The sequence below is a fragment of the Lissotriton vulgaris genome, chromosome 5 (assembly GCF_964263255.1).
Source record: "Lissotriton vulgaris chromosome 5, aLisVul1.2, whole genome shotgun sequence".
NCBI lineage: Eukaryota > Metazoa > Chordata > Amphibia > Caudata > Salamandridae > Lissotriton > Lissotriton vulgaris.
In genome coordinates, this window is record NC_141693.1 from 1,771,085,970 (window position 1) to 1,771,098,469 (window position 12,500).

The following is a 12,500-nucleotide window of genomic DNA, read 5'->3' on the forward strand; positions in this document are numbered from 1 at the left end:
CACCCCAGATTCTTTAAAGTAATGGTGTCTCTCCTGTTTTTGAAAACGTATACTTTTTAAAACTGGTATAGACTGAAAGGCGTTTCGAAACCTTTCCAACTTCTGCTGCACTGTCTACGTAACATCCTTTATTACTGTTACAGTGTAAGTTAACTGTCACAGGTGTAGAATTTTTATAGACACTACCTGTATCATATGTAATCTACTTTCCTACACTTGAAAGACCACAGAGCTGGAAATCTGTTACTTGTTATCGAATTCCCTGTGTTATTCATTCAGATTTGCATTTTTATGTTCCCCGTATGATGCATTGTGAGACTAATAATCGCCTTAGAGCTAATATTGATTTGTTGATTATTTATTTAACACTTTGGCACCACTGCAATCACTTAAAGTTTTGCATTATGAGAGGTTAAGATGTAAAATGGGGACTAGAAGGGGAGAAAGTCTGGGACAAGATAGAAGGTAAAAGGAAGGATTCAAGTAGATCTAATGGTCTTTCCCAGATCCCTTTTATGTTATCAGACAGGGTGGTAGTGCATTGTTGATAGCCGTACATGGACATAAAAACAGACGTCTCGTAACATTTTTTTAATCGATTGGATGAATTATTTTTGTACGATTTATGCAGGAACACTGCTGGCCTTATTCTTCTTTTCATTTGTTACCAATCACTTTGTCGTTCGATTTGCACAATAATTGTTATTAATTGTAAACTATTATACAAATGATGTTCTTAATTCTCATTTTTTTAGTATACAACGACAGTGGTGTCATGTGGACCAGCAGAGTTGAAATCAGATGTGAATGGGAAGAAGGAGACCTTACGAGGCTTCAATGTCATACTAAAGGATACCCTGCTGTTTCCTGAGGGAGGGGGTCAGGTACGCCTGCAGGTTCTTCTGCAGAACATTTACAGTGGTTTCAAAAATTAAGATGGCTGGGTATCATCGATAAATGATGAAGCACTATTCTCCTCAGCTAGTCACTGCAGGTATTTGCTAGAATTGAAGTTGTGAGAATTGCTGAGGTGTGCCATTTTACATTAAACAATTTACAGACTTTGGCTTGATCAACAGGAAGAGCTACATTGTCGCTTTACAGTTTTACTTGCAGATTAACCCACGTGAAGTAAATAGAAAAAAACAGGTCAGCTAGTAGACACATTACACACATATCCACACAGTTTGCTGAAATAAGACTTTTTAGCGAATTACATCCTCTCTGTGTAAGTCACATTTAATGTTAGAGCCATTATGTGATAATTCTTTGGGAAGTATCTGCTTTTCTCACTTTTTACCCCGATAAGTTATGCAATTTGTTACTAGTATCCTCCACTTCCACCTAGACGTGTGCCTCTTTCGGACTCCAATATGGAAAACATCTTCAAAGAGCAGGGCCCCTTCAGGGTGTGCAATACAACGCACAATCCGTTTAGAATGTTTCCACTTTCATACTTAGAGAACATATTTTGAACACAAAAAATATATTTCTACTGATGATGATGTAGTTAGTAAACATGCAGATACATAGTGAGGCATGCTATTTGTTACCAATGTTGCTTAAGCAGAACAGACCTGTCAATGTGTTAGAATTCAATGCTGATAAGCAATTTATGAGTTAAATTTTTTTCTCCCTCATAGCCAGATGACCGAGGTCTTATGAACGACATCCCTGTGCTCCGAGTGACACGTCAGGGTCCGGACGCCATTCACTTTGTGCAGACACCCCTAGAGCTGGGTTCTGAGGTTCACCTACAGGTAGATTGGGAGAGACGGTTTGATCACATGCAGCAACACTCAGGTAACTTAAAAAAATCAGTATTAGTTATTTTGGACCCTAATCATTCTGATCAGGAATAGGACACCTGCATTGGCTTGTGATTTTCTGTGTAATGGTTTGGCTGAAATGAATAGAATTACCCTACTCTCACTGATTACGCATGCATATTTCCAGAATATCCATTTATCCAGATCCCTTGACTTAATTGTATCTATAGATAATCACAAGTGAGGTGGATGTTATTATTCATAATCACAGTGCACCATAAATTATAGCAGCCAATTAAGATACCTTAAACTAAAATGCACAGAGACCATAAACCACGTAATCTCTTTTATTTATTTATTTTTATTTATTTAAAGAGTTTTATATAGCGCTGGCTAGACCCGTGGGTATCAGAGCGCTTTACATTAGGAAACACATTATTACACAGTTAAAAACAGTTGCAGTTTACATCGGTTATACGAAAACACAATTAAGGTGTATGGAGGAAGGGTAAAATTGGGCAGATAGGGGTGGGGGGAAGGAGGGAGATAACGGCAGGAAAGACGAAGGAGGGTCTGCCCAATGTCCGGCTGGGTAGGTGACAGCTGAGGAGGGAATCCACAGCCCATCTCCCCAATAGCTATCGGGGTAGCTCCACCGGGCATCGGTCAGGTAGCAAGGTCTCCGCGGTCGAGGGAAAGTTCACAGGGTACATGTCATGAAGGGTGTGCAGGTTTCGGGTCAGAGAGGGCGGAAGAGGGAAGAGGGAAGAGGGAAGTGTGTAGGGGGAAGGAGCGAGATGACGGCAGGAGAGGCGAAGGAAGGTCTGCCCAATGTCCGGCTGGGTAGGTGACGCAGAGGAGGGAATTCACAGCCCATCTCCCCTATGGCTATCGGGGTAGCTCCACCGGGCATCGGTCAGGTAGCAAGGTCTCAGCAGTCGAGGGACAGATTACAGTGTAAATGTCATGAATGGTGCGCAGGATCCAGGTTGGAGGAGGGCTAAGATCAAGGTCTGGTCGATGACAAATGCTTGATAGTCCAGGAGTATAAGTACATTGTGGTGAGGGCAACTGTGGCGGCCATCTTGTAGTCAGGCAAAGTTCTTCTTGTATTAATCCTCAGGCTGATCGGGTTCATCCCAGTAAGTCTGAGGCCCATGCATACTGTTAGTCTATTATTGCAGCCTTTAAGTTGAGGAAACAGGCACAGGGCATCCCATTGTGGTGTAACTAAGCTCCTTGGTGACAATCGGCGGTAGTCGCCATTTTGAAGTCAGGCGCGTTACCGTGGGGACAATCCTCCGTCGCGCGGTGGAAGCCAGCAAAGGTGGACGTGGTCAACAGGGAACGGTGTGGCGCAGGGAGCATCCCCAAACCACCTGCCGGACTTGAGCAGTGCCCTCGCTGTGTGTCCCTCTGCGACAGCGCACATCAGTAATAGCGATCGTAGCCAGGGCTCAATTGGGACATATCGGGGCTCCCGCTTCAAGATTCGAGTCCCTCGCATCCGCTATCTTAGGGTCAGGTATGGCGTGAGTCTTGGCTTCAGGGAGTAGCTGGTATGAAAAACAAGCCCCCGTCCCCAGGAGAAAACCAATGTGCCAATCTCGCTATAAAAGTCTATTGTGCTAAGAGAATAGCGTACCCCGTGTCTTCAGTTCTCCAGACGTACCTTGTGCTATAACGTGGGTCGATGTGGTCAGTTACTGCATGCAGCCATTCTGTGATTCATCGCCACAGCAGGAGCATCCCTCGAAACTGCAGCGTCTCCCGGATAATGACTGCAGAGCGTTTCGTAGGCTGTTCAAACGCGGGCAGGCTCTGCAGAGCCCCTATCGATGTCGCGATTGAATCTCCGGTCTGCGAGCAACGGCTCGGATTTGGGTTAAGGGGATAGTGGAAACCGCCATATTGATTTGCATATCGGGCTCCACGTCCGTCAGCCCCAAAGTCATTTTTGTAGCGATTCCAGGATCGGGCACCGCTCACTGCAGCATATTTCGGGTGTGCTAACCTTCTGATGCCTCAGCGAATTCAAATGGCGTGTTTGTAGGTGTCGCCTGCGGTCATTTTTGGCTGATTTTTGTAGTGGAAGGTTTCTCCCCTTTGTCACTCTTCACCAGCTCCATGGAGTTATGGACTGCACTTTCTGAGCCTGATTTATGTGGCAAAGTTAAATAGATGGCATTTGTGTTTACTCAGGCAGCAATCCCTATTGCACTGTAAATGAGGAGAATATGTCATGGACACTTTTGCTGATCAGTTTCTTAAACTCTTATCTTGGCACATGTTGTTTTAGGCTTTGTTTCCCTTGTGTGTAATTTAGGAGATACATTGTAGGACCCAGCAGCTTCTTTTGGGAAAAAAGTATTCATTGACCAGCTGTGGTATTGTTCTGCAGCACTGGTGGAGATCCTTTCTGTCATGAAAAAAAATACATATTTTAAAAAACCCAAGTGAGGTTAATTTTGACAAACTTGTAAGATTACAAAACTAACTGTTAAATACTGTGAGGCTTAGTGTTGTACAAAAATGTAAGTGCACACAATACCTTTATTTTATCTCGAGTCCGAATAGAAAAAGCAAAAATCCAAATACAGAAATACGTTTGATTCCCCCATCTAAGAGCAGGCTTTCAGTAGCTCTAACTTTCCCTCTGCCTTAGTAGGGCGGAGGTTAGAGCTGGCTAAGCTGTGCTTACGAGTGGCCACTCTGTGTTCCTCTTTTTCTCTCACTGCAGTTCCCATGACTGGAGTCATCTTGACCACTGGAAAAAAGGACTCCACCCTCCCTGCTACTGACAGGCACTTCTCTGCAAAAGCTTGTCACATGTACCCGCAAGTTCCTTACAGTCTGTCTGTTTACCCGGTGCGACGTCACAATCAGTCAATTGGATATTTGTAGAGCACTGCAATTCACCTGTAAGGGTGTCGAGGCGCTGGAGCTGTAGTTTATGCATGGATATTGTTTATTCAAACAACCAGGTCTTTAGCTCGCTTCTGAATTGTTGGATTGATGATGCGGTCCTGAGGTGCGGGGGGAAGTTGTTTAAGCAATGGGTACCAGGTGCGAGAAGGAGTTTCCTCCTCTGCTAGTTCGACTGATCCGTGGGGTATCTGCGATAGAGAAGGAGGCGCAACAGAGGTGTCCGGATGGTTGATAGAAGGTTCGGTTGATGTAAGATGGACCTTCGTTCTGCAGGGCTTTTTAGGGGTGGGTCAGCATCTTGAACTGGCATCTTTTCAGGATCGGGAGCCAGTGTAGGCTCCTGAAGTGGAGTGTGATGTTGGTCCTTCTGGGGAGGTCGAGTGGGAGTCTTGCTGCTGAGTTCTGTCTTGTTTGGAGTCTCGTCAAGAGGTGTATAGTGATTCCTATGTAGAGTGTGTTTCCATAGTCCAGTCTGCTGGTGATGAAGTCCTGCATGAGTCACATTGTCTGTCCATGTGCCCTAACCTAAGGTCATCTATTTTACACAACAAGGGAACCCCAATTAGTGTCAGCGAGGGACCTCGGGGAGCTTTATCATACATAAACAACAATGGTCCCAAGCAAGGAGACGATCAAAAAATAAATATAGACTCAATCAGTTCTATATTGCTGAAAACATGCCCAGCCGGGCAGAGGTCCTCAAGGTTTATATATAAATAAAAGTTAGAAAGACAAAATAACACCTTCAACAATTCACGTGCGTGGGGCACAAGCCTGTACCCAACCACGACAATACAACGACACAGACTACATACAGAAAGGGCTTGCAAGGCAAGATCAACAAACTCTGTAGGGTTCAAATTTAGACAGAGAAATTCATGTAGGTACCATTACATAGTTTTGTATAGTACATCATTATACAAGTATATGGTACTCAAAGAGTCGACGACGTTTTGGACCCCCTTGCTAAATGATGGGGTCCATCATCAGGACAAAACAATGGTTGCCTTAAGAGTATAAGCCTCTTTAGCCAGGGGACATAATAATTAGGAGCTCAATGTCGAGCTTAAGATGAACAATTTAACCAGGACCGGGAAATTGGATGAGTATCCGTATGGTTTGGACCAGCGGTGAAATTCAGGGAATTAGTTCTGGGGTCCAAGGGCGGAACCGGGAGGTTGCCTCGTTTCCACTTGTACCTTATGGACCGGATAATACCGGTTGCGCCGAGTCGCGCTGGGGTCCTGGGACCAGGGGGTGGCCGGGTCAGTCGGCAGGACTGGACTTCCTGGTGGTGTATAGTGATTCCTATGTAGAGTGTGTTTCCATAGTCCAGTCTGCTGGTGATGAAGTCCTGCTTGAGTCACATTGTCTGTCCATGTGCCCTAACCTAAGGTCATCGCACTGTTTATGTTCACATGGATGAGCGCTTGCTGCTCTTTTAACGCAAGCTTCTTACCCTGTTTGGCCATGTGCATCAAGCACCTCGCACTCTCTTTATATATGCCATTGCTTCTAAATGTTTGTTCATCTGTCCACACTGTATGCATTACATACGTGCAAGACTGTTTGCCGATGTTCCTCAAGTTCTTAAAACGGCCCCATGCAACCTAAAGTTCTATGTAACAGTGGCAGAATGGTACGCTTAGCAATGTTGGGAGGAGTGGGTTTGTTGTGGACTGCTTAAGATTAAAAGAGCTCATAACATCATCTAGTTTTTAAAGCTCTTTACAGTGTCTACCTTTTGATGTCAAAGGCTCCCATAGGCAGGGTGGTGCTCCATATGCAAGGGCTAGGGGCTATGATATGGTGTGCACTTGACACCTTCATAGTCTAAGATGGAAGTAATTGTATATTTTGAGATTTCACGTAGCCTCATAATGGCTTTTGTAGACCTAACTGTAAGGAGGTTTACAGATAGACTCAACTCCTTCCTCGCTCTGATTTCTACACTTCTGCAGAATAACTTGCTGGATCATATAATTAGTCTGAAAAAAGCTTGATTCTGGCTGTGTATGGTGGCAGCTGAACAACCAATCATTGTCCTAAACACATTTATCCGTGGTGTCATTATAGAAGACACGATTGTTTCATTCAGAATATTATTTAGCTGAAATTAAGCACTTCATTAGAAGCCACAGTTTAATATGAAAGGACACTACATGGATCTTGTTTTATATTAAATATTTACCAAATACTATCATGAATAATGGGTAGAACATCTTTCCGTTCTGACGCCTACAAAGGGGATCACTCAAACCCTGAGGCCATGGGTTGTGGTTATGAATATTTTTTTTTAAACTCTTATTATTATTTGCAGCACAGGTTAATAATATAGTACAGGCATTATCAGAGACACTACAACTAAATATCTGGAATAAGTGTATGTCCTTTCCTCTATTGTTCAAAACGGCGCTGTGAAGTGTAACTGTGGAGTTGTTGTGATACCTTCTTCAGATCTCCCACAGCAGTGGGCCGGTCCCCTTGCAGACGCGGTGCACAACCCTCCCCTGTAAACATTCCATCCTCCCCACACCGTTTCCCAATTTTTTGGGCCACCCTCTGTTTATGTAGACTGCCTTCTCTGCTACCATTGTCCATTCATATCTTTGTACCATTTAATATGTGTAGGTGTGGTCTCTACGCCCCAGGATTTAGCAATATTATGCTTTGATATCTTGATACCTATAGTGTTGTCCAGTGTTGCATTTTACAGTTGAGGTAAGTTGCTTCCCAAATGTTAAGGAGACAAATCTTGGGCTCGGGTGGTACTGGGGACTTGCATACCTGAATAATTGTGTGCATGATTGCTCTGTAGTAGTTCTTAATCTCGGGACAGTCCCATATAATATTGTAGAATGTGCCTACTGCTCCTCACATACGCAATCAAAACGGGAATCGGTTTTTCCCATTTTTACTAGTGTTTCTCTGGGTAGATAGGTTCTATTGCGCACGCTATGGAGGTGGCAATCTAGAAGGTATTGTACCTCCCACGGAGATTACAATGCTTCCTGCCAATCGATGTCAACTAGTTCTCCGATATCATTTTGCCATCTTTCACTGAGGCCCTGCATTGGATCTGGTAAGTTATTGATTAATTTTTGATATGTGAGGAAGATCACTCTACGGTCCATCCTATCTGTGAGCAGCCTTTCCTCTAATGGTGACGCCTCTGGGAGGGTGGTACCATTAGAGATCACTGCCATGAGTGCATGTCTGATCTGTAAGTATCGGAATGTTTCAATTGCGAGCATGTTGTATTGTTGTTGCAGATTTTTGAATGGAATAACTTTCCCCTTAACCCAGAGATCTCACACCCTTGAGATTCTGATAAGATCCCATTGTCGGAATCCTTTGCAGACTTTGCAGTCTATTATCTTCAAATGGCTTTATTCAATTCGATGAATCATAAAGTTTGCATACATAAATTAAAAAAGCAAGACAGAATAAACATAGGAAAATGTTGTGCAAAAATTAAATATACGTACATCTATTTTCTTTTCCTAGGTCATATTATCCCAGCACTGATTCTAGAAGTTTGAAGAAAAGCTTCCTGCTGTTCTACAACAGTCTATTAGTTTACCCAGCTTCTCTGTCTTTCAAACTGGGGTAAACCGCGTCGGCTTGTTATGCCAGCCCAACTTTTGGTGCACCTTGTGCCGTAGGCTCCGTGAGGCTATTGTTGTTTGATTTTGCATATAGTGATCGTGTGGCACCTCGCTCACCCAAAATGTATCCATCCATTTGAAACGCAGGATATGTATGAGGGCAGTGCGTCCAGTGGTTAAGGACTATGAGCTGAGATGTCCAGTAATACGCTTGTACGTGCAGGAGTGCTATGTTGCCACCATACCACCCTTTGCCTCATTTTTGGGTGGCTATGCAGAGTGGCCTCCCATGCTGTAAGAGGATACGTACTTTGGTATCTATTGCTTGAAAGTATGTTTGTGGTATCTGGAATAGCGTATTCTGGAGAGCATATAGGAACCTGGGCAACGCCATCATTTCAAAGAGCGCTGCATGCCCTAGCAGCGTTAGTGGGATGGAGTGCCAGTGCTTAACGCCGCTCTGTAGGGGTTTCAAGGGTTCCTGGAGGTTCTATTCATGAACTCCTCAGAGTTCGGTGTGACAAAGATACCCAAGTAACGGAAGCCGTCCGTTACCATCGTCACTTCACACCCTCTAGGTATCTTCAGGGGGAAGGGGGAGGGTGCCCATGTAGGATATATAGAACTGACTTGTTCCAATTTATTGTGTAGCAAAAATATTTCTCAAAAATGTTTATTCTAGTTAGGGACCGTGATGATGAGGTCGGGTAGAGTAGGATGTCGTCGACATATAGGAATATGCGGTTCTGCCATTCTACCGTCCAGCGGAGTCCCTGTATAAAGGGTCTCCTCTTACCCATGCAGCAAGAGGTTCCAATACAAGAGCTAAGAGTATTAGCGATAAGGGACACCCTTGTCATGTCCCACGCCTCAGAGAAAAGGAGTCCGACCGTCTAGCGTTAACCACTACCTGCGCCAGGTGCTTCGAGTATAGGAGACAAACCCAGGACCTGAACTTGGGGCCGAGCCCCAAACGTTCCAGGACTGCAAAGAGATAGGTCCATTCAATAGCATCGAAGGCCATACGTGCGTCTAGAAACAGGATGATTGCTACCTCTTGGAACTTTTTTCTTCTTCCTAGTGCCCCATGTAGGCATTGCAGATTAAGGGCAGTGTTTCTGCACGGCATAAAGCGGATTGATCTGAGTGTACCAGTTTATTGAGATAGGGTGTCAGTCTGTTTGCCAATGTTTTGGCCAGTATCTTTGCTTCTGCATTAAGCAGCGATATGGGCCGGTAGGAGGCACACTCCATCATTGGTTTACCTGGTTTGCGGATAGCGACTATTGTGGCTAGACATTGGTCTTTGGGGAGCTCCCCTGATTCTATGCTGGCCTGATACATCTCTATAAGGCATGGCGCTACTTGTGTTGCTGTCATTTTGTACAGTTCGATTGGTATGCCATTGGGGCCTACGGTCTTCCCTGATTGCATATCGCATATGGCCGAGGTTATTTCTTCCTCCGTGAGATCACTCTCAAGCTGGAGTGTCTCCTCCACTGTGAGTGTGGCCACACGGATGTCCTTAAGGACTTGCACTGTCTCTGCTGCTGTGGCGGTGGTCACAGGGGTATAAATCTTAGCATAATAGTTTGCAAACTCTTCTACAATGAGTTGTGGGTCTGTGATTAGGGTCCCTGAGTCAGTTTGAATTTGGGCTACCCATCTATGTGCTCGCTCACGTCTATCCATCCACGCCAGCAGTCTACCTGCTTTATCCCCCATTTCATAGATCTTGTGTCCGGTTGATACCTGTCTAACCCTGGCCTCCTCCCACATGTGTTCCTTATATTCGTACATTTTAGTGTTAAGTCGATGTGTGTTAGACTCCGTGGGAGTGCAATGCCTCTATGTCAGGACTTCCTGCTCCAGAACATTGGCTACCCGTTTTTTTCCCTTTTATAACCTAATATAAGGGAAATTGCCTGTCCCTGGTTACTGGTTTGCATGCTTCTCAGAGGCAGATCGGTGAGGTAACTGAGTGCTCGTTTTTCGTAAAGTAATGTTGAGTGGCAGTGAGGAGGCCGTTTCGTATTTGTGGGTTTTTGAGATACCCTAGGTATATATATAGAGAACTAGCAGCCCGTCCCGACGTTGTCCGGGTATGAATTGCTGCCGGCCAGTAGTATATTGTTTTGTACGATTTCGTTTTGATAGTATTTCTTATCTGTGACAGGCCTGCGAAACACTCAGATTCACAGTGCACTGCTGATGCACTTAAGAGTGCGCGTTCAGTAGTGTGTGAACTTGAGTTTCCCTACTTTTATTTTTCCTTGCAATATTATATAGCGCGAACTCGACAACATGACATGAGAACAAATTTACATTACAGAAGAACACATTCATTTGTGGTAGGCACGGGGAGACAAAGCCGAGATTCGAACGTAGCTCCCCAACTCTAGAGTTCGCAATTCTAGAACTTGTGGCGGGAGATGTGTCTAAAAGTGTATGTCGATGCTGGCCATCAATGAGTGAGACCTGTGCATTTTTCAAATGGGTGAGAAAAAATATGAGTATGTTGCTGGAGATGTGGGCCGCCGTGCCACCAATGCACTTACCGGAGGAGGGTAAACACCCATTATTCCGCAACTTTCTTTCCGCATACGATCACTCCGCATACTTTATTTACGAAAGTACCATGACTCCGCAATGCCATTATAACGCATGGCATTACATTTTATATGCTTTTACCATGCATACATTTACAACGAAATTCGTTGTAAATGCATGAATAGTAAAAGCATGTTTTTTAAAAATGTTTGGATAAGGTAAGTATGGGTATAGGGGTATATGTTTTGGTGTACTGAGGTATATGTTTTGGAGTGTTTGGGTATTTTAAGGGTTCAGATATACTTTTGGGTTATGGGGTACAGGGGTAGTTATAGGGTTTAGGGATAGGTATGGGTGTTGGGGTACAGGGGTATTTTTAGGGTTCAGGGCTAGGTTTGGGTTTTGGGTTACAGGGGTATTTTAGGGTTCAGGGGTAGGTTTGGGGTACAGGGTTATTTTTAGGGTTCAGGGCTAGGTTTGGGTTTTGGGGTACACTGTTATTTTTAGGGTTCAGGGTATGTTTGGGTTTTGGGGTACAGTAGTATTTTAAGGGTTCAGGACTAGGTTTGGGTTTTGGGGTACAGGGGTATTTTAGGGTTCAGGGGTGGTTTTGGGGTACAGTGGTATTTTTAGGGTTCAGGGCTAGGTTTGGGTTTTGGGGTACAGGTGTATTTTAAGGGTTCGGGGCTAGGTTTGGGTTTTGGGTACAGGGGTATTTTAGGGTTCAGGGGTAGGTTTTGGGGTACAGGGGTATTTTAGGGTTCAGGGGTGGTTTTGGGGTACAGTGGTATTTTTAGGGTTCAGGGCTAGGTTTGGGTTTTGGGGTACAGGTGTATTTTAAGGGTTCGGGGCTAGGTTTGGGTTTTGGGTACAGGGGTATTTTAGGGTTCAGGGGTAGGTTTTGGGGTACAGTGGTATTTTTAGGGTTCAGGGCTAGGTTTGTGTTTTGGGGTACAGGGGTATTTATAGGGTTCAGGGGTAGGTTTGGGTTTTGAGGTTCAGGGGTATTTATAGGGTTCAGGGCTAGGTTTGGGTTTTGGGGTACAGGGGTATTTTTAGGGTTTAGGGATGGGTTTGGGTTTTGGGGTACAGGGTATATTTATAGGGTTAAAATGGGTTAGTGTTTAAGGGTGTTAGGGTATTTTAAGGAGTAAGGGTGGGTTATGATTTTGGGGTGCAGGGGTATTTAAAGGGAGCAGTGTGGGATTAGGACACGATATGACACATGGAATGAAGGGCAGAACGTACCACACGCCCCCAGCGTTTGTCACGCCCCCCAGCACACGCCCACAGAACAACGCAGACACGCTCACAAGGGACTACTTTGCAAGCACGGTTCTTTTACCTTTTAAATGTATAGGGTGGGCGTCTGCATAGCCTATGTCCTTCTGCTGCAACTGCCCTTTCCAACCCTGTATTGGGTGTTGTGATTGGTGCTGTGGTTCCTGAGATTACCCGCCTCAAAGGTTTGGGCTCTCTCTTTATTATATTAGTATGGATGTGCAATGGGAAGATAGGATGCCTGCATCGTAGCTGGCCAAGATAGGAGAATGATCCGAGATGCTCCTTGCTAAGTGGTGTATGTCCGTGAACCTAGCGACGCTATCTGGCAATTTGAGGACAACATCGTTTTGTGAGAGACTAA

The 12,500-nt window shown here is 44.6% G+C and overlaps 1 protein-coding gene across 2 annotated transcripts in view; it reads left to right on the forward strand.

Annotated features, from left to right (window-relative positions):
* Positions 1–12,500, forward strand: part of AARSD1 (alanyl-tRNA synthetase domain containing 1) — a 213,974-nt gene that overhangs the window by 15,054 nt on the left and 186,420 nt on the right. For both annotated transcript variants that reach the window (XM_086924063.1, XM_086924064.1), the window contains exons 2-3: positions 756–884; positions 1,644–1,803. In XM_086924063.1, the coding sequence (XP_086780189.1) occupies positions 756–884; positions 1,644–1,803 (289 nt within the window). The remainder of the gene's footprint in view (positions 1–755; positions 885–1,643; positions 1,804–12,500) is intronic.